General features: G+C 44.0%; 1 protein-coding gene across 4 annotated transcripts; it reads left to right on the forward strand.

The window, feature by feature from the left end:
* The first annotated feature begins 1,593 nt into the window (after positions 1 to 1,593).
* Positions 1,594 to 20,120, forward strand: SIAH1 (siah E3 ubiquitin protein ligase 1). 4 transcript variants are annotated; one of them, XM_064386421.1, is made up of 2 exons: positions 1,594 to 1,614; positions 18,725 to 20,120. In XM_064386421.1, exon 2 carries the CDS (start codon positions 18,727 to 18,729, stop codon positions 19,573 to 19,575), a length of 849 nt encoding a protein of 282 aa, XP_064242491.1. In that variant the 5' UTR covers positions 1,594 to 1,614; positions 18,725 to 18,726; the 3' UTR covers positions 19,576 to 20,120. The 4 variants fall into 4 exon arrangements, with proteins under 4 accessions (XP_064242491.1, XP_064242489.1, XP_064242490.1 ...); XM_064386419.1 differs by lacking the exon at positions 1,594 to 1,614 and adding an exon at positions 1,783 to 2,007; XM_064386420.1 differs by lacking the exon at positions 1,594 to 1,614 and adding an exon at positions 2,546 to 2,675.
* The last annotated feature ends 1,549 nt before the right edge of the window (positions 20,121 to 21,669 follow it).

Below are 21,669 nucleotides of genomic sequence, written 5' to 3' on the forward strand. Positions count from 1 at the left end.
TGGGAGCACAGCAGCTGCTTGGCTGCTCCAGGTGCAGCACCTGCAGCCACAGGCACCCGGAGCTCTGCGGCCACCAGGCTCAGGGCAGGTGGGCATGGGATGAACTGGGAGGTTCCTGTGGCAAGAAAAGAGAAGAAATCCCATTAGAAACTGGTTTAATTACTTTCACTGCTCAAGAAACTAGTTTCACTGAGGGAAAAGCAAGTGTTTGTTTATGCTGTTGTTTCATAGTGACCAACCAGCAATGCATCGATCCGATACAGACTTGTCTTTTTTTAGCAAAAGTGTGTGTGTTTCCAGGATCAAAGTGTTAACCACACAGATACTTTGTACAAGCCACACAGATTACCGGAACTGATAAGCACTGTGGTTCTCATCTCTAAAAATACAAACTGCTGCTATTATAGCTGCTTTTTCCCTTGTTCTCTATAGGACAGTACCTTTTTTAGAAGCTTCCACTGGTGAATAGACCTCCATATGTCTAAAAATACATCAAATGATTAGCCCTACTCTGTACTAAAATTGAAGGTGGGGAAAAGACTTTAATATTGAAAATATGTTGCTTCAGGATTGTATCCTTTCTATCCAGGACAAAAATAATATTTTACTTAATCATATCTCTTTAAGTATTCAATAAGTCAGCCCAACTATGAGTTGGCAGTGATTGCCATGTGTATCACCCCTCATGAATACTTAAAGCAAAAGGCTTAATAACCACTGCATAGCTACAAGGTGTGCAGGGAGAAATTATATGCAAAGAAGTTAAATTCTGGTAGTCAGCCATCCTTTGACAAAAAATAATTGATATTATCTATACTTAGGAGGATTCTTAAGGAGTGCATTTGGTACATATTGCACTGCATCACTACAGCGATGTATTTCTGAGAATCTGCCTTAAAATTAATCACAAAATTTTCTGAATAGGAGCAGACTTGGCAGATTCAACATGGGAATGTTATACAAAAAGAAGTGCTTTAGTGGTCATCAAAAGGAATGAGGACGATATTGAGAACCATCTGGATAATCAATTAAACTGGCCAAGAAACTGCTTCAGTCATTCAGAAAATGGAAATAAGATAGCAAATACATATTTTTAAATATTTTACTGAAAATAAAATAAACAGTGTCTCTCCTCTGGCAAACCTCTGAATAGCTTCAGCAAATGAGCATGGTCCTAATCCAACAAAGCATATGCAAGCACAATGGTAATTATATTTATTTCATCCAGCTTACGTGTTGGAAGTTACATTTGTATTTAGGGCATTGCTGGATGGGGACCCAACCTGAATTATGCAAAGTCTTTGACCAGAGACTGGAGGAGGGGTTTGTTTTTAGCAGCCCATTAAAACCACCAGAATGCCCCCGTGCCGGACGTTCCCGGCCTCTCTGCGAGAGGCCATTCTGCGGGCTCATTCATTTTTCCCCGCACAATCCCGAGCCCTTGTGACAGCCCCGCGCGGTCCCGGCGGCGCGGAGCCTGCCGCGGTGCCCGACCCTCGCTGCCAGCGCAGGGGCGCTCCCGCCGCCGGGGCACGGCGGGGCCGCGGCAGCGCCCGGGGCCCGGGCGGGCTGAGAGGGGCTGAGAGGGGCCCGAGCGGCCCCGCGGCGGCGCAGGTGAGCGGCGGCCGGGCCTGGCCGGGGCGCGGAGCGGCGCCGGGGCCGCGGAGGGCAGCGCGGCCTTTGTTCCCGGCCGGGCGCGGGGCAGAGCGCGGCCCGCGGGTGCGCGTGCGCGGGAGGAGGAGGAGGCGGAGGGGGGGCGCGCCGGCGGGAGCGCGCCCGTGGAGCGCGCGCGCGCGGAGGCGGCGGCGGCAGGATCGCTCGGGCGCAGCCGGCGCGTGCCCGCGGCGCAGGGAGCGAGCAAGCGAGCGAGGCAGGGAGCGCGCGGTGGGCTCGGGCCGCGCACGGAGCGTCTCGGCCGGAGCGGCGCAGCGCAGTCGGCCCGCACGGAGCCGCCATCGGGGGAGCCAAGGCCGCCTCAGCGGGTCCCGCCCTGCCCGGCGCCCACAGGTGAGCGCCGTGCGGAGAGCGAGGGGCAGCGGGAGCGGCCGGCCCCGCGCGGCCCTCAGCCCCCGCCCGGTCCCCGCCGCCGCCCGCGGGAGGCCCCGGCGCGGCCGCGGGGCCGCCTCGGGACAAGGCCCCTGCGCGGCCTAAGCGCGGCCCGGGCGGGCGCTGCTGTGTGGCGGCCGCGGCTCGGGGGAGCGGGCGCGGCGGGGCCTGCGGGGAGCGGCGGCCCCGAGCCCTTCCGCCGGGCCATTGTGTGCAGACGGAGGCGGCGGGCCGGGCCGGGCCTGCGCCGCTCCCGGGGCTGCCCCTTTGTGGGCTCGGCCTCGGCCCCGCCGCGCTTTGTGCTCGGGAGCGCCGCGGGCTCGGCGCGGCCCGGGAGGCGGCCTGGCCCCTGCGGCTCCCGGCGGGCCCGGCCGCCGCGGGAACGGGCTGCCCGGGTAAATGTGCCCCTCGCTGGCATCACCGGGAGGGCTGCTGCTCTTACCTAACCCGGGGAGAGCAAAGGGGGAGGGAGGCTTTTGCCCATCCTACGGCTTCCCCTTAAACATGGGGACCTTCGTGCCTTCCCCTTCTCCACGGTTTTAAAAGGACGGGAGGCAGCAGCGTTTGTAGCGAAAGGCAAAGCATCTCAAGTATTTCTTCAGGAGAACAAACAAGTTTCTTCTCCGGTGGTGAGCTGGGGGCACTTTTATGCTTGCATTAATACGGTATTTCTCCAGTATTCTCCTTGCGCCCTCCTTTTCAACCAGTCTGGGTGAATATTGCCTTGTCTCTGTAATGAGCAGTCTACTCATAGTCTAAACAAATAGATCAGGTGATTTGATTTCTTTAAGGTGGCACATGGGTGTCTGTTAGGAAGCTCATAGCTAATTGGACTAGGTCATGAAGGACATGGGATATTCCACGCTCGGGACATAGTTTCAGTTGTCTGTTTATCTCCCTTCTAAACTGAGACTAGCACGGTGCATTCCAGAGGGGGAGGGAAAATGGAAGGGACTCTTCTCAACCCTGATTTAATCAAGCTGCTCTGCAAGAAGATTTGAGTTATTGGAGTACAAGTACACTAATACCTAATAATAGAGGTTTTTAGGGTAAAGCTTGGATCTCTGGATTTTTCTTTGCAGAAAATTACTTTGAAGAGTATACGTGAAGTAAAAATCGAGTGCTAGAAATTAAGTTCTTTTCAATGGAAACTAATGTTCTTAAATAACCTTTGCCCTTTTCACAGCAGTGAAAAATCATAGAGGAAAGCACAAGAATAATACTTATCCATCAGTGATACAATTTTAGAAATCTGTTGTCACCTAAGAATTCTGAACCTGATGAAATGATGGGCGTTTTTGACCTGAAAGTGCATGTCCAGATGAAGTAGCTTAGCTGTTACTGTGCCATTTCTGTGATAAGGCTTTAATGCCATAGTCCAATCAGAGTGTAGTAGGAGTTAGCTCAGAAATTCAGTGGCTCCAGCTAAGTAGGTGTGAACTAAGCAAAGTGAATAGTTTAAATAACAAGGGTACTTTTCATAGTTAGGTTTGAGTAAAGTTGCTGCTCTTAATGTGAATTGAGAAAGAAATTCTGCTCAAATGTCAGACACCTGCCTGTAATGTGGCAAAGGGGAGCATGTGCCCATATTCACGTGAGAAGCAGCTCTTTGTTCAGAAAATGCAAAGAAATCAAATAGGACAGTTTTATGAACTATTGTTTCATCTGAAGACCATTCTGGAGGACTATGCATGCAACTGCTGTTAGAAATAGGATGTTCTTCATTTTAAGTTAGAATCACTTTATTTTTCTTCTGTAGTAGTGCTGTTAGTCTTGTCACTGTCAGCTTTAAAAGCTGGACTGAGTTTTGCCAAATGGATTATTAGTGTCTTTTTTGCTTTAATGACTGTCTTATTTTCAGCAGCTAGACTGAAGCAGAATAGTCAAGGTAAATGAATGCTATCTGAAATTCGTGACACATAAAGAGCTCAGTTCTGCAGTTGTGGTGCAGGTAGTGCAGAAGGCCAGGGCGTGCTGTGTGTTTGCAGCTGCTGGCTGTGGCTGCCTGCATTCCTGCCCGGTGCTCTGGGTGCTACCTGCTGCAGAAAGCAGCCGAGCTGAGTGGGGATGTTGGCAGGCTCCGCTTCATCCCAGCCATCACGTGGTGCCTCAGGCTCAGCATCCCAGCTCCAGAGTTTACAGTCTTAAATGTCATGAACGTTGTAGATGCAGATTCTTTTACTGGATTTTTTGCCTTTCTATTGCTTTGGTTTTTGAACGGATATCAGCATTAAAAAAGGGGGAAACTAGTTGCAATTTAAAAAAAATAGGAGATTTTTGGGGTTTTTTGGTTTGTTTTTTTTTTTTTTTTTTACTTTGGCAAAATACACAACAGAGACAAATTGTTGCCTTAATAAAATGTTTTCATTAATAAGAATGTTTCATTAGTAAGAAAAATTTATTGTAAGTGGGGTTGCTGTTTTTGAAAGTGTACGTACTGTTCCTTTCCTAAATGTTCAATGGCATGATAAAAATGTAATTTTGATGTGTGTTTTCTGTGTACAGTAATCACATTGTGGGCTAGAAAGTGGGAGATATGCATAAGTGCTGTACATGAGCTGTTACTTCAGGTTTACCTGAGATTTTGCTGTTAGCACTTAAGTGCATGTAAGCAAAAATCTTCCTAAGCCAGTGACCTGGGGTTGTTTGATATGCCAGTTCAGCTGTTAACTTTTCAATGGAGTAAAGGAACACAAAAGCCAGCATTAATGCCCCATTTAATAGTCTTTAAGTTTTGTACCACTAGAGAGAGAGTCTAATTCTGATCCAAACTGCACACCATGTTTCTGTAATGGCCAGGACAACTGTTATACATATATGCATGTTTGAAAGACTGTATAAAATAATGACTCTTTGTGTTATCATAGGAATAATGAGAGATTTGGTTACTAATTCCACAATACTTTAATCAGATAAAGTGCTAGATAATTGCAGCTCACCAAATGGTCCACTTCTGATTTTAACTTGTTTTTCTTTATAGAAGCTGAATTTGATAAGTGAGGTTGTCTGTGTTTCAGGGAGGAACTAAAATGTTGCTTAAATGATAAGATCTGTATTTGTTCTCTTGCACCTGGAAAAATTAATTATAAAATTACCATGGACATACTCCAGGGCAATTGATAGAAGAAGAGCAATAAATTGCTGTATAGACAGTTGATGACCTTTTCCCTTTTGTGGTCTGCCTTATCCAGAAACACATTTTTATCTCTTCTCATAGCAATTGATGACCTTGCTGGACATGAAGAAAAACAAAGAGAGTGTAGTGATAACTTGGCTGCTTAAAAAATTACTCATCCACTCCTTAAAAGTGAAAGAGAAGTTCTTTGAAGTGTGGTTTGTGTGGCTGGGGTGGTTTAACCCCAGCTGGCAGCTCGGTACCACACAGCCTCTCTCTCTCTCACTTCCCCACCTGCGGGATCAAGGAGAGAATTGCAAGAGTAAAAGCAAAAAAACCTCTTGGATTGAGGTAAAGACAGTGTGATAGGTAAAAGAAGAGCTGTACACACAAACAAAGCAAATCAAGGAATTCTTTCACCACTTCTGAGCAAGGCAGGTGTTCAGCCATCCCCAGTGGAGCAGGGCTCCATCATGCTTGGTGCTTCCCTGGGGAGACAAATGCCCTCACTCCAGACATCCCTTCCTCTTCTTCCCCCAGCTTTATTTGCTGAGCGTGCTGCCAGATGGTCTGGAGCATCCCTCTGGTCAGCTGGGGCCACCTGTCCTGGCTGTGTCCCCTCCCAAGGTGTTGTGCCCCCCAGCCTCCCCACTGCTGGGATGGTGTGAGAAGCAGGAAAGGCCTTGACTGTGCGAGTGCTGCTCAGCAACAGCAAAACCATCTGTATTTATCAGCACTGCTTCCAGCACAAACCCAAAACACAGCCCTGTCTCAGCCACTGCAAAGAAAATTATCCAAAGCAAAAGCAGCACAGTGGCATGAAGTCTTTAAATATTCTAAGGTTCTTTTCTAGAATTCTTGCACATAGTTCTGAACAGAGCAAAAAGTAATTTAGTCTTTGAAGAAAGACAACAGTGACTTTTCAAGATGTTTTTTTTAATGTTGTCAAGGAGGAGCATTAGAATGCCACACTTTTAAGAGTTACTTTCAAATACACATTCAGATGAAGTATGTTGAAGGAAAATTATTCTTAAAATTTTGCTAATGTATGGATTGTGTGAAGGTTTTAACTGGAGTAGGAGTATTTTAAGCAATTTGGTGTTCAACTGCAAGAAGGAAAGCTTGAAAATCAATTGCATAAAAATTTCTAGAATTGGTGTCTAGCTTAGAAATGTGCATGTGTTAAAAGGCTTATCTTTGTTGTTTCTGTTTGCTCTGTGTTACAGATCTTTCATGAGGGAAAGTTATATGTCTTATATATTTTACAAGGGGATGACAGCTGCAATACAAGGCATCTGTTTTGTAAATCTTGGTACAAGTTGCTTTATGCTGAAGTGTGATGTAGGTATCAGTTTGAAGTGGGGTTTGAAAGGGTTTTTTTTCCTATGATTTTTTGCAAAAGTCAGTGTTATTCCTAAAAACTGTGGTTACAGTGGGTACAGTTCCTGCTGGGCTGCCAGTGTTAACTGGCAGTGTGGCTGCTCCCGATGGGAATGTGAAACTGAGCAGCTTCAGTCCCAAGTTCACCTGAAAACTGAACCTGAGAGGAGAGGGTGACTGTTCCCTGGTGCCTTCCCAGGGCAGTGGCACCATGGGGCCTGAGTTCAGCCCTGCTGCAGGAGATGCCACCCTCTGTCCCTGTGACTGCATCCAGGTTCCTGTCAGGGCAGGCTCAGAGCTAAGAAAGGATGCCACTCCATTGCCACTTGGGTTTGGTGCTTCCTGGGGTGCCAGGGGAAGTGCTCAGGTGCTTGTGCAAGACTGGTCTTGTTCAATACATAACCTTAAAGAGAAAGAAAAGCAGTGGGTAAAAAGCAGGCAGCACAACCACTCCATTTGGGGGCAGCCTGCTTTGGTTTGTTGTGGAAATGGTGGAATTGCACTCCAGCGTCCTCTGTGTGTGTGCCTGGTGTCGTGGAGCCTGGATCTGGTGGGTCATTCTTCGTGCTATAGATAAACCATTTTCTTGTAGTGCTGTGTGAAAGCTCTCAAGAAATATTGTAACTGAGCAGTTTTCTTAGAAGTGCTATTAAAATATTTAAGAACCTTTAAAATATGACATGTTGCTACTTTGAAAGGTAGTGACTGTAACTCCTGTAAAAATGGACTCTTGGTTTGTTTTTTTTTTTTTTTGAAACCTCATTACCTTCTGTCTTTTTTTTTTAAAGCAACAGGGGTCTGCTACAGTTTTATATTTTAATCTTCTTAAATTACCTGATCTTGTTTTGGAAATCATGTGGTAAACATGCTTTGATCTGCATTTTTGTGTTGATATCTGTATGACCTCACTTCAAAGCGTAAAAGAGAAACTTCTCATGTTTAAAGCTGATCACTTTTGCATATATTTGAGCCTTAAGTCTTGCTTCTTTCTGTTTCACAAGGTGCATGTGCAATTGTCTTCTTGTAAAAGTTGTAAAAATGCTCTGCTCAACCAATATTTTGGTTTCTGAATGACTGTTTATTTTGAAATATATATGCACATGTATTTATATAAAAGTCTTTAGAGTTATAAAACTGCTTTCATTCAGAGGAATTTCCCCCTTTTTGTGCATGAAGGCATCAACACAGTTGGGAGTTAATTTGTATAGGGTTCATCTCCATGGTCGATATCTGTGATTGCACAAGTGCCCTGAGGATGCAATTTGGAGACTGGTTGCACAGGTGTGACTGGGGAATCATTTGGCTGGCAGATGTTGATGGTGTACTATGAAATTTTACTGTGGCTTTGTGCTGGGCCAAGTCTAATTATTTAGAAAGGAAATTTTACAGATAAAAAATATGCATTCCATAATAGAAGCTAAGATGGACATTATTCCAAAACAGCACCTGTAAAACAGAAGTTTTAAGAGCACTTTTGCACATACTGAAAACAGCTGCAGAACTTTAAACAGTTCTGTTTAAAAATAATGCGTTCTGCTTAAACAAAAGTTGTTGTTCCTTGTACAGTCATAATTCTTCCATGGATGTAAAGGTGCTCATCTGCTTATGGAGTTGAGTGTAGGGAAAAAGAGGATTTCATTGAAAGCTGTTCTATAATGTGCATATGGGGATGTAAGGTTGCCTATGAAACTTGAAATTTTTTATTTCCCATTTTTTGAATGCTTGATCCTCCAATCCATTCTATTTTTGTAATAATCGTGGAAAATAAACAGGCTAAAAAGTACTGTATTTTACAACTGCTTTAGACAGTGATTCATGGCTAAGAGTTGATGTTAGAGATTCAGCACTGCAACAGACTCAAGTTTTGATTTTGAATACATAACAGGAGAGGACAGTTTTTTCAGAGAAAGACAGTGATAGGTCTTGAATTTAGAAAGTGCAGATAAAGAGAACATGAAGTAGCAGAAAAATATGTCTACTCCTGTCATTTCCAAACCATTTATAATATCTTGTGTTTTAACTTCGGCTGCAGACTCAGGCCTGACTTCAGAGTCATTATGACAGAATTTTAATTTTGTATGCCATGAAGCAATTCCCAAGCAATACAAATAAGTGAAATAGTGCATACATTTTACTTGGCATTTGAGATGTACCTGATCAGAATTTAACGGCAATAAAAGAACATGTAATTCTCTTGCCCAAGAGCTTTTTTTCCTTCTGAATTTAAATAACTTGCTTGACAGTCTGGGTACCTGGAGCTTCACAAAAGAGGCTGAAGGAATTTTTTTGGTAATTCAAGGATCCCTCTAAAGAAAGGTTACTTTACTTTTCATGAAATCAGGAGAGCCTTCAGAGTAGATACAACAGAGATAGTGAGAAGGGTGTTGCCAGTCTTTCCATAATTTGTGTCTTTGATGTACAAAATACTGGAATGAGTAGAGGGCAGTTATCCATATGTGAGCAGGAGTTTGAAAGTAAACAGTGATTGAGTCTGAGTCTAAATTATTTAACTGAGATGTTAAATAATTTAACAGTGTCTTTTAGTGTGTAATGATATTCAATTATTACCAACCTGAAGTAAATTTGAATAGGGTCTAACAGGGTTAACTTTGTATCCTTATCAAGTAATTTCATTCCTTTTTGCATTAATGGGTCAGACTCACAGCTACTTGTGGTAGTTTAAAACCTGTGAAAAGCAGGGAAGTGCTTGCCTGTGGTGACTCAGAAACTCGTGACAAAACAGGAACCAACCCCAGGTCTGCCTTGCCACAGCCTTGTGCTCTGCACCACTAATCGTGGGTTTGGTTGGCTTTTTTTAAAGGAATGCTCAGTCTTTGCGTGCAGCATGGTGGGCTGTGGCGTCGGCAGCTCCACCCATCTGTGTCTGTGCTCAGGTTGGGCACTTCTGGGAGACTGCTCTTATTTGTGAGTTAGAGCTGCGTTTTGAACCGGAGCGCCTGGTGAGAAGCTGTGGAGCTGTTGCCCTCTGCAGCAGTGTAGCCAGGCTTGGCTGCAGAGTTGTCAGTAGCCAAGTCTGAGAATTTGATTAACATATTAGTAATAATTTAAAAAATATTAATTATTGCATCATTTGAATTTTCATGCAACAATATTACAAGAAACAGTTTATTCAGAATTGATGAGTGGGGAAAACTCGCTGCAATAAAACAGAATTGGTTCTAATGGAGACACATAGGCTTCAAAGAATAGATACCAGAAACACAAGGCATGCAGAAAATGGGAGTTTAAAGAAGTGAAGTACTGAAAAGTGTGGAACCATCAGGAATGCAAAAGTCCCACTGTAGTTTTGTACTTCTTTTACTAAGGTCTTACACAGTCTTAAGTTCAGTGCTTTCTGTTTTGTACCTGCAGTATATCAACCAAGTACAAAAACCTGTGGCCCACCTTACATTGCCACAGCTTTCCTTTTGCATTGGTGTGCATAGTAGGAAAATTTTAGTTCCAAAATTCGGAAATGTCCGTTTTAAAAACTGAGACTTGATCCTTTACTTTTAAATGTTGTGTGTTTTATTCTCCTTGTGGTGTGTGTGTGATAAAATAAATGCATTATCTTTATCAGACATTCTTCTAAAAGTTCTTGCTTGTGAAGATTAATAAAAAACCCAGATTTGTAAAAACTGTCACTTAGATAAACTAGAGATTCTGTACTTTAGTACCAGAGGTTCTGAAAAATTAATAATTTCTGAGGTGTTAAAAGTTAGGTTTCCAGTGCCACTAGAGTGTGTTCTGTGATGCTGGATGTATTTGTGTAGGATCCATACCTGACATACCTTGTGGCACCAAGGTCTGAACTCTGCAATAAGTATCTTGATTCTCCAAGGCCTCCCCTACATATTTGCCCTCCTGAGTTTAGATTGCCATACTTTACACGGGCTCCACTGTCATCAGGGCTGCATACAGGAATACAGAACAAGTAAGTGAAGGATCCCAAGAAGAAGTGATTCTTTAAAATGGAAGTTTGTACAAACCTAAGCAATGAAAACATGGAGGTATCTTTATAAAACCAGTCAATGTATGTCATCCTGTCCTGACTTCTGTGTCACGAGTCAGTCTCCTGTAGGGCAGCCTTTATTTGTAGGTCTCTTTGATTAGGTCTAGTTATTTTGATGGTCTGCTCTCTACTACTGTTAAGTTATGCAGGAAAAATATTGAGCATAAAATAGGTCTTGAATTTGAATTGGAATAGTTATCACAGAAAGACTTGGTAAGGGAAGACACATCAAAGTGCAGGTACTTCTTTAGCTGAGCCTGACTGAATTCAGGTAAGTGCTTCCCTGCCACACCCTCCTCCTTGTGTCTGCCACAGACACAGGAGTGGTGATGCAATATTGCATGGCAATTACAGCATGCACTGAAGAGTGTAGGGTTTGCAAAATCAGACTGAGGAAAGAAGCACAGCCCCCCAAATTGTCACACATGGTAGGATTTGCTGTTAATGTTTATAGACGGGGTTTGTTTTTTTTCTTTCCTTTTAAAAAAAATTCGAATAGAGTGTAATTGTGTACAGAGCCCATCTATGATGCCTTGTAGAACAATTGAGTGCTTCCTGTTTAGAGACTTCTGAATGGCAGTGTGTTAGAGCATGAAAAATACTTTGCTTTCCTCTTTTCTGTTGCTCTTACTACTTCCTCTGTACCTGATCTTTCTGTGTGTCTGCCTTGCTTTTTATTGCAGCATTGTATGTCCAGAACTTTTAAAAAAGTAGCTGTCTCCCTATGTTTATAGATATTACTGGGCTGAACTGTTGAAGGATGATTCTGATACAGCTCAATTCAATGTGTTCTGTGCACAGTGAACAGAAACTAGATACTACTAAAAATAAAATAAAAATCTTTCCCCTGTTACTTAGTTTGCATAGAGTTATCTGTATTTTCATATGAAGTTTTCTTTATTTTCTTAGATTCTATGGTTTCTGCCATCTCAGTTTTGAGACTGGTGCACAGAGCACAGCAGGCTGCAGACAAACACGCTCTGTTGGGTTTCTCAGAGGGCTCCTGGGGCACAGGTGCCAGGCTGGGTCCATCCCATGGTTTATGGTGCTGTAGGGTCCCTGTGGGGCAGCTCTGGGTGTCCTGTGGCAGGGAGGGCTCTGCTGTTGGCTGCCTGCTGATCCTGGCCCTGGGGATGCAGAGTGGGGAAGGAGGGAAGAGAAGGTTCTTGTCAGACAGCACCACCAGGTGCAGCGCAGGGTACAGCCTGGAGCAGCGCTTCTCTCTCACCATCTTCATGCCTCTCTGCTAGGTGGGATTTGGCAGTGCCACTGCAAGACAAGTTATTTGCTTGTTTTTAAAAAAGGAGAAATATGGCCAAGTCCAATGTGGAAGTGGTCCATGATCTTTTTAATGCGAGTGTTTGGTTTCGATTTGTATTTAAAGAGTGGTTTTTCCCTGTGTTTTTGTTTAGCTGTACCTAGTTTCACTAGCTAGTTTGCTAGCTCGTGAATTTCAGAATGAAATTTGGGGGTTTATCAGGTTTTTTCGCAGAGTATTGTTCCTCAGCTTGTCTTCCTTCACAAGGTTGGAGTACCACAGCAGCGTGGGCTCCAGTGTTCTGTGCAAAGGTGGATGTTGAAGCTCTGTTTGAATGGAGGACAGGTATTCATTTGTTGGAATTGATGAAGTTCTTTGTTGCTTTTAAAATTGAACACTTCAGTCATAGTAGTTGGTTACTTTGTGACTTTGATGTGCTCCTTGTATGTTTTCTACAGGATACTGTTCCTTCCTAATTTTACCTTATAAGGCTGTTGGAAAGAAAATGTTTAACAGCTAGGGAAAAACCGCTCCTGGGCTGATGTTGAATATTCCAGCATATCTCCACAGGAGAAATAGTGAGCAACAGCGATGAGGCAGAGGTCAAACAGCACTGACCAAAGTCAGGTTTTTGCATTGAGTTAGAAATAGGTCACTCTGATTTGGTGGGTGTAACAATGCTGCTGGTGTTTCCATGGCTGTGTTTGTGTCTGCATGTGCCACGTGGGGTGTGCTGAACTCGGGGAGGGTCAGGCACTCCCAGGCTCCAGGCACTGCCATGGCTCCACTGGGGATCGTGGGGGAACGCGTGTGGGTACATCAGAAACATGGGCATCAGGGGCTGGGGACACTGCAGTGCTGGCCACAAAGTTCCATGGTTATATAAATCTGTTGGGATTTCCCTTCCTGGTGGTTGGAAAATGGGGTTGGTAGGGAATATCTTGAGGTGCAAGAAGAAAGCTGCCCGCAGTTTCAGGGTCACTGCAAGGTGGCGGGAAATGGTCTAATTGTGTATGAAAAGGAGATGAACTGGACAGATGACATTTTGGCAAAGGAAATCATCAAAAGTTTTGACTCAATTTTGTATATTTATTTTGGTCTCATTTTATAATACTCTGTTACATTGGATTGATCTAGCTTTTGCTTGTTATGCAGGAGAAGAGAAGCCCTGAGGTGTCTGAAATAACAAAGAGCATAGTTAAGGGCACCAAAGAAAAGAGCGTCTGGAAGGGTTGAAAAAAATCCTAATTCATTAGTCGAAACCAGAGTGTATAAAAATTGTATTGTATTGTATAGTTGATTAATAATTGTATAGGATAAATTGTATTATATAGTTGATTAATAATTTATGTCACGAGCTGTCTTCCAGAAATTGTGAAGTAGGCCAGCAGGTCCAGAGGCTGTGTCTGAGCAGGGGTGCCCATGTTTGTCCAGCCCTGTATTGGATCCTAACCACGCCAGGCCCTTGGGTCCAAAATCTCCCGAGAGCTGGGAAAGAGAAAGTGATACATTGCAAAAGGCAGAGCCTTGGGCCCTAAAATGTCTTTGAAATAAATAAAATTAAAAATACTAGTTTCTTCAAAAATATTGGCAAGCTTTTCTTTGCTATGTTTTATGTTTAATGAGTATTTTCAACCTTTCATTTAGCTTTTGGGTTTTGACATTCTTTGGCTTGTGTTACATCTTGAAAAAATAACTTGTCAGTGTTTTTCACAACTTCATCCTATTCTCATTTCCAGTGCTCTCTTAACAGTACTGTGTGTAAAAAAGTCTTATTCTGAAATATGATTGTACTGTTGAAAAAGATGAAAGATTTGCTATGACTTTGTTGGTGGCTGTTATGCATTAAGAGTGCATTTTGAATGGAAGTTCCTGAACTGAGTTAGTTTTGAAATGTTATAGAAAAAAAATATGTTGTTGCATCACATACAGACAATTGTGGTAAATAATATTTTCTGTCCTTTTATTACTCTTATATGAGACTTTTTCCCTTCCAACCATTAAGATGACTATACAGAACTTGTGTGTTTTTTGTTCCTCAAACTAATATTCAGTTACCCTTTCAAAAGCAAACTAAAATGCTAAACTCAAGTCTAATCTATTTGATATGGGTGAGGATATGAGAGAAGATGAACTGTTTGATATGAGAGAAGTGGATGATGCTAAGTTGAATTTGTCAAAGGTGCCCTGTATTGCAGTGAAGGACAAATGTGATTTTTAGAATGTGTCTGGAGCTAACACCTTGGTAAGGTGAGAAGCTGGAAGAGTATCAGTCTAGTCCTGTTTACTGTTGATAATTTCCTGGCGCATGAGGCACACAATCTTTTTCAACTCCTTCAAGCTGCTTTCTGTGCACCTGCCCCTCAGCAGAGCTTTTTACCCAGTGGTTTGGTTGTGCCTTCCACTCCCACAGGATTCAGGTTCTGTGCCCGGTCCCGAAGGCTGTGTCCCCGAGGCGCCGTGCAGCCAGCCCAGCAGCGGGCAGCAGCTGCTGTGTCCCGGCCCCACAGCCGGTGGCTGTGCTCGGGGACACTGCCGCACGAGGTGGCCTAGGGCATGTTTCACACACCTCACGACGCGCTCTTAGTTCCTCTAAAGCTGATCCTATGCGGTTTTCCTTCAGCTTTTCTGTTCTGCTTGTAAACTTTCTTGACTCTTACCTGGTGGGATGTTGTATATTGCACGTTTGGGGGTGAGACTGAAGGAAGCCTTGTATGGAGTGGGCAGGTTTTCTTTGTAGCAATTGGGCATTATTTGCATCTTTACAGTGCTCATACAAGTCTTCTTGAAAAGGACTTGGATTTCAAATACTAGGAAAGCATTTTGAAAGATAATTATCTTTACTCAGATTTTGTAGCCTTACTTTTTATGTGAGCACAACAGTTTATCTCAGTGTGTTTGTTCTGTTGCCTCCACTGAAACTGGTTGCTCCATGATCTTACCGTCATTGCATCAGTGCTCCATAATGTCTGAGCTTTTCTGAGCAAAGTGTGCATCACGCAGGCGTGTTGGCTTGGCTCCAACTGCTTTATTCTTTTACCTGTTCTAATTGTTTTAATAATCCAAGCAGATAATCAAACACACCACATTGTTTTAGTTCTGTTGGTCATATCTTTTCCTTGAGATTTTATTTTTGCTTAATTGAATAATATTTATACAAATGGAGAAAATTTCTGTTGAATAGGACTTTACAGATCCACAGTGAAAAATGCTCATCTGAGGAATATCCTTGAAATAGAAGGAAGTGATTTTCATGTCTTAGCAGAGTTGTGAATGGGAGCTGTAGCTTTTTCAAAGCAGATATTTCGGGGGAAGCGGAGGGCGTTCTCCGTGCGCACGTGCGAGGCACGGCCGGGCCGCGGGCACGCGTGGGGCGGCCCCGGGGACGCGTGGGGCGGCCGGGCCGCATCCCGGTGCCATGGTGGGGCCGGGCCGGCTCCCGGTGCCATGGTGGGGCCGGGCCGGCTCCCGGTGCCATGGTGGGGCGGGGCCGGCTCCCGGTTCCGCGGGCGGGGCCGAGCCGCGTCCTCCCCCGGAGGCGGCGGGCGGGGCGGGGCGGGGCGGGGCCGTCCCGCGGCGGCGGAGCCGGGGAAGCTCGGGGAACCATTTTGGGGCGCGGGGCCGGAGCGCGGCCGCACATGGGGGCGCTGGGCCCCGCCCGGGGCGGTGACATCCGGGCGCCGCGCGGGGCCCCCCGGCTGCGGCCGGGGCTTTCGCCGCGGTCACCGCCCGGCGCGCGGCCCGAGCCCGCCTGTGCTGCGCGGACACGCCATGAGCTGCTCCGCGCCCCATGACGGGCAGATCCGCCTCCAGCGGGCCCTATTCCTGGAAGGGCGTCTGGTCTGCGTGCTTGCCGGGGAGTAAAACCTGCAAGGGGAAAGGTAGCGCCGTTTAAATTGCCTTTGCGCAGTATTTAAAGCTGGGCTTGTCGGAGCTGTTAAGTTGTGTCTCCCGGGAGGTCTCGGTAGCCTGTGCATGTCACCTTTCCCAGAACAGTGTCGAGAATGCTTTTAGCAACAGGTCGGTGCGTTCTAGATGTTACCAGGAACAGCTTGTCTTGATTTAGAGCTAGGAAATGTTAAGATGCGTTCTCCCTTTTTCACTCTTACTGTTGGATAATTTTTTTTAATATGTACAGCCTTTTTGATAATTGGAATTAAAGGAACTAATACTCTTGAAAATGACACCTTAGTGATCCTTAGTTTGTCGCTGTTGCTTAGAAACTTGTTCCTAATGTGTGCAAATAAAGATAATGAAATAGCAAATATTGCATAAAAGTGTTTTTACCTGTAGTAAGGAGTTTGTAACAAAATATCTGTAAACCTTATGTCCAGTTCTGTAGTTGTTTTTCCTTGGTTTGTAAATGCATGGTTTTCATAGTTTGGTGGGTTAAATGTATTCCACTGTTAAAACTTCTGCTTGTGATTAACTTGTAACTTTTGAGATAACCATTAAAGATGTATTATTCATCTTTGTGTTAACAAGAGTGATGAAAACGTAGGCTTTGGGCAGGTTTAGGCTTGGTAAATTACAGTTTATAGCCTTATGCAGTGTCTTTCCTGCATGCTAATCCCAGTGGCCTGGTTCAGAGATTCCTCCTTGTTTCCAGTCCCTGCTCCTGTGGGTGTTGTGGAAGGTGTGTGAAGGCTGCTCACACAGGAGCACTGGTAGCACAGTTCTTTTCTCCAGTGCTTCCCTGCCTTAGAAAGCTCAAGTGGGAAGTGCATCCGTGCACAAGGTCTTTCACAAAGTTTGTAGGTTGCTTCATTTAACTGTTGCATGGGCTCAGCAAGGTGTAATTAAAGACAGCAGAGCTCACCCAGCTTGTCAGGCTGCCCAGGGAACTGGTCTGACAGTGGTTTTCACCAGCGTTATCTGCAGGTTATGGAGGATCCCTGGATCAGGATGTACAGGGTCAGGCGAGAGGAAGCACACACAGACTTTTCTGAAATATGTGTGTTTGCAGTATTTGAAGGGAAACACTTGCAGAATTTTACATATGAATATGTTTGTTATTTGTAAGCTCTTCCCAAGTGAACAGCGTGATCAGCGTTGGTTCTCCCATGTCCAGTGGTTTGTTGTGGAGCACAGAACTGCAGGGTGCCCCCACCTGCAGCTGGGACACAGAGCAGGGCAGCTGGCAGAGGCCTTGCTGCTCCAGTGCCCTCGCTGGTGCAGCATCACTTCCCCAGGACACATGCTTGATTTGTCACAGACATCCTAAACTTCTCGTCTAAGCTGGAATGCTTCATAGTGGGAAGATTTCAGCCAAAAGACACCAACATTCTTGTCATATCTCTACAGGATCAGTTATGGCCCAGCACTGAAAACTGCTGCATGGGTGTTTTTCCCAAGGTATTTCTAGACCACCAAGACTGAGATGGAGGAAGAGTTTGGTGGGTTAGGAGGATGCAGCCAGTGGGACTTGTGAGACTCATAAAAGCAGTGTCTGAGAATCGTATCGTAGACACTCTTTACTTTTCTAGCTGTGGGGAGAGGTACTTCTGTAGAGGAATTTGAACTTGTCTGTCTCTCATTACTTTTTAAATGTCAAGGACTAAGTAGTTTTGCAAGTAGGAATCTCTTAGTTCTCTGCTTTGTGCCCTGAACAGTGCATGTCTTGCAAAAGCATGCACAGTATGCTGCTCTGAGCTGTCTGGTCCAAGTATGAGTAAGTTTGTGGGTGAAATGATGCTAAATATGGGAAGCTTGCCTATTGCCTAATATTCCCATGTCAAATAGCAGGGAGATTAAAGATGAGGTTTATTTTGAGAGCTTTATACGTACGTGACAGATCCAGAGCTGGTTGTACTCGCAGAGAGGCACTTAGGGTGGCTGAGAATTGTGCTGTGTAACAGAAGCCAATTTTGGATAGCATTTTATTTAACTGCCCTTTACCTACAAAGGTATGGTTTATTTTTTAAAAACTGTGTTTATTTTTTTCAGATAGTGCTAGTAATTTATTTTCCACAGGAAGGAGGAGAGTTAGGAGTGCAGGAAAACAAAACATGTTAAGAAATGTGGTTGGTACTTGTTCCACATCTGTGGAATGCTCAGGCAAGCTTTTGGTCAGACAGCTGTCACCTTTGTCTGGGGACATTGGAGAGGACAGAACTTCAGTGGGAGCTCCACTGATCATAGAACTTCATCAAGAGGGACTGAAAATGTCTTGAGTATTTACATGGTACAATGAATTCTCAAATTTGACAAGCGAAGTTTGAATTTCTAGTCTTATTTGGGAAATCAAAGTAATTGCTTTGTTTTTTTTTTTTTTTCTGGTATCCTTACAAATGGTTTAGTTAAGGAAGCTGAAGCAGTGGCTGTACTTTACAAGCCATGGGCCTCAGTAGCACAGTAATGAAAATGAAGAGTCACTGTCCTATCCTGGGAAAAAAGCAGGGTAGTAATTGTCTGAGCTGTGTTTTTCAACTTTTATAAAATAAATCACACTGTAATAATGATTACTGAGAAGGTCACATCCAGAAGATAGTTTTTTAATGAAAAATGCCTCGTTTCTCGTACACAGCAGCTTAGAATTGTTCCATACACAGAGTTGATACACACAGGTGATCTGGGTGAAGCATTTCATAAATACAATATTAAAAAAACCAACAACAACAAATGTCTTACTTTTAGCATGTTTTTACTCCCCTCCCTTACAGCCTCCAGTAGGTAAATGCTACTTTAGAACAACGAGCAGAACTTCTTCACTTGCTCAGTTTCCATGTCAGGCGAGTGTCTGTGCCGTGTGTGTACAACTGATCTGCACATACCATATATGCAGTTTGTACCGCATGGGGGGTTTGCTTTCATTTGTATCTCACTGCCTCTTGAAGCCTCTTTGTGAGTCAGGAATGCTGTCTGCATGGCAGTGAAGTGTGCAGATCTGAATTGTCTGTTTGTTCTGTTGCAGAAATGAGCCGTCAGACCGCTACAGCCCTACCCACAGGTACCTCCAAGTGCACGCCATCGCAGAGGGTGCCCGCGCTGACGGGCACCACAGCTTCCAACAATGACTTGGCCAGCCTCTTCGAGTGTCCCGTGTGCTTTGACTATGTGCTGCCACCCATCCTGCAGTGTCAGAGTGGCCATCTGGTCTGTAGCAACTGTCGCCCCAAACTCACGTGCTGCCCCACCTGCCGAGGCCCGCTGGGCTCCATCCGTAACCTGGCCATGGAGAAAGTTGCCAATTCCGTACTCTTCCCGTGTAAATACGCCTCCTCCGGCTGCGAGATAACTTTGCCACACACAGAAAAAGCAGACCACGAGGAGCTGTGTGAGTTTAGGCCTTACTCCTGTCCCTGTCCCGGTGCTTCGTGTAAATGGCAAGGCTCCCTGGATGCTGTAATGCCACACCTGATGCATCAGCATAAGTCAATTACAACGCTGCAGGGAGAAGATATAGTGTTCCTGGCCACGGACATTAATCTTCCTGGTGCTGTTGACTGGGTTATGATGCAGTCTTGTTTTGGCTTTCATTTCATGCTAGTGTTGGAGAAACAGGAAAAGTATGATGGTCACCAGCAGTTCTTTGCAATTGTACAGCTGATAGGAACACGCAAGCAAGCAGAAAACTTTGCTTATCGACTCGAGCTAAACGGGCATAGGCGGCGATTGACTTGGGAAGCAACTCCTCGATCCATTCATGAGGGAATTGCAACAGCCATTATGAATAGTGACTGTCTAGTCTTTGACACCAGCATTGCACAGCTCTTTGCAGAAAATGGCAATTTAGGCATCAATGTAACTATATCCATGTGTTGAAATGGCAATCAAACCTCTTCAGGCCAGTGTTTAAAACCGTTGCATTTAATTTAGCAGAAATAGGGTAACCATCTTTGACTGTCAGACAAATTATTTGGTAGATGGAGGGTAGACATAAATGAAGGTAAATAAAAGGAAAGGCTGTTAAATTACAGGAAGCAGTTGCATGTAGTAACTAATATATTTAAAATAAGTCAACAGTAAACCACTGAAAATATATATACACCCAAAATGGGCATCTTTTGTATTAAGAATTGATTCTACAGGAAATGTTGTAAAATAATTCTAAAACTTGTTTGTAGATTGATTGTACTGTTGAAAAGGATACTGTTTCGTGTTTTTGTTTGTGTTTTTTTCCTCCCCCTTTGACTGACAAGCCATGTTGAGCGGTCTGGTCTCTGGCCGCTGCTTCCCCTCCTCCTCCCCACCCCCCTTTGTAAGTCACTACATAGTATTGCTGCTGTTTGTGTATATTTTTTGTGTATTTGCTAATTTTTATTAACTTCTAGTTTTTCATTAAATAAATATGACTTTCTTTTCTGTAATTCAGGTTTTTCTCTTTTTTGTATCTTTTTAAGATTAATTACAGGTGTCATCTTTTGATATGCATAATTGCTATGGTAAAACTTATATTTCTGTATGTTTGGTAAATTTTGTCTCTTTCCAGTAGTCAATTCATTGGTGATACTGTTCTTAATTGAGCTATTTGTGAATGTACTGAACTCGAAAGGAGTGCTTATGTTCAAAGATGTGTCAGGAAAGACAGCTCCTTTAAAAACAGGTCTAGATGTTGTTGTACTTTGAGTTATCTTCTAACAAAAATGAAACAATTATTAAGAACTTTCCAAATTTAAAAAAAAATAGCAATTCACATTTCAAATTTAGAGATGCTTAAAAAATTGATTGCATCCTTGTATTTGTCGGTTTGCAGTACAAAGGAATACTGTATTACACAATATTTGTAATTATAAAAGCAGACCATTTGTCTAAAAAAAAAAAAGGCAGTCAGAGTGAGATGTTTTCAGTCTTTTTATATTTGTCATTAAAAGATTACCTGGCAAATGAAAAAAACACAGCCAACTTCTGCTTTTTGCTTTAGCTCAAAGTTTGACACATTGATGCTCTTGCTCAGTTTCTTGTCTTCATGTCTTTTGGTTGTTACTAAAGCAACTGTCTGGAACTGACTTTTGTATCTCATTTTGGTGACATGATCCACATGACAATGCAGATAAATCTCTTCCAGGTGTGACTGACCAGCCCTAAAGGCTTTGGAAGGATACTGGGCTTTATGCAGACTGCCTGTATGTGCAAACCTGAACCACGAATGTAAACGGGATTTGTGTTACAAACAGACACAGACAGGAGCAGGGAGAGCTGTTCCACCTCAGCAGGAAGGAAACTTTGTCAAAGCGAGTGGTAGCGGACGTGTCGGGGAGCTGGTCTGGCTGTTGACTACTTTTGTAACACATTAAAATACAGTTTATTTACTGTGCACTGTCTTAACTTTCTTATCAGAAGTTGATCTGTTAGGACAACTCTTGTTACTATTTTTGATGCATGATGAGGTAAGTAGTTCCACAGGTAAGGAACATAAAATCCATGGGTTGGATTAATAAAATACAGAAATAGTTGGCTTCATGTAGTAAGGTTTCACTCTGAAAATTTGATACTTAAGACTGTTTGAACTGTGCACAGATGTAATTTAAAAGATGTACTGGTACCTTGTGACAGTAGATAAATGCTTCCAAAACTCCTGCAATCTAGCATTTTTTTCTTTTTGAATATACAGCCAACTGTTTGCAGTTTTCTAAATTCAGTAATTATTCTCACCTAACTAAGCTTGTCTATATTTGCCTCCAGTTTGTCTTTAACAGAAAGTTGGCTAAATACTCCTTTAGAGGAGCCCCCATCTCCCTTGCCTCCCCAGTGCCTGCCTGGCTGAGCTGAGGGAAGGTGGGGAGAACGTGTGTGAGCTGAGAGGCCAGGGCTGAGCAGGGCTGGCCACTGCTGCTGTGGCTGGGAGGGTGCAGCTGGGGCTGTGTCCCCAGGAGCACTGTCACCCTGAACCCTCGTGCTGAGCTGAGTGGTTTCATT

Source organism: Passer domesticus, chromosome 12 (assembly GCF_036417665.1).
Source record: "Passer domesticus isolate bPasDom1 chromosome 12, bPasDom1.hap1, whole genome shotgun sequence".
NCBI classification, from domain to species: Eukaryota; Metazoa; Chordata; class Aves; order Passeriformes; family Passeridae; genus Passer; species Passer domesticus.

Excerpts from the sequence above, each read along its gene's own strand:
- SIAH1 (XM_064386418.1), top strand. The coding sequence starts at position 15,602 with ATGACGGGCAGATCCGCCTCCAGCGGGCCCTATTCCTGGAAGGGCGTC. Across the intron at positions 15,693-18,724 it reads TAAAACCTGCAAGGGGAAAG|AAATGAGCCGTCAGACCGCT; the intron begins GTAGCGCCGTTT and ends GTTCTGTTGCAG.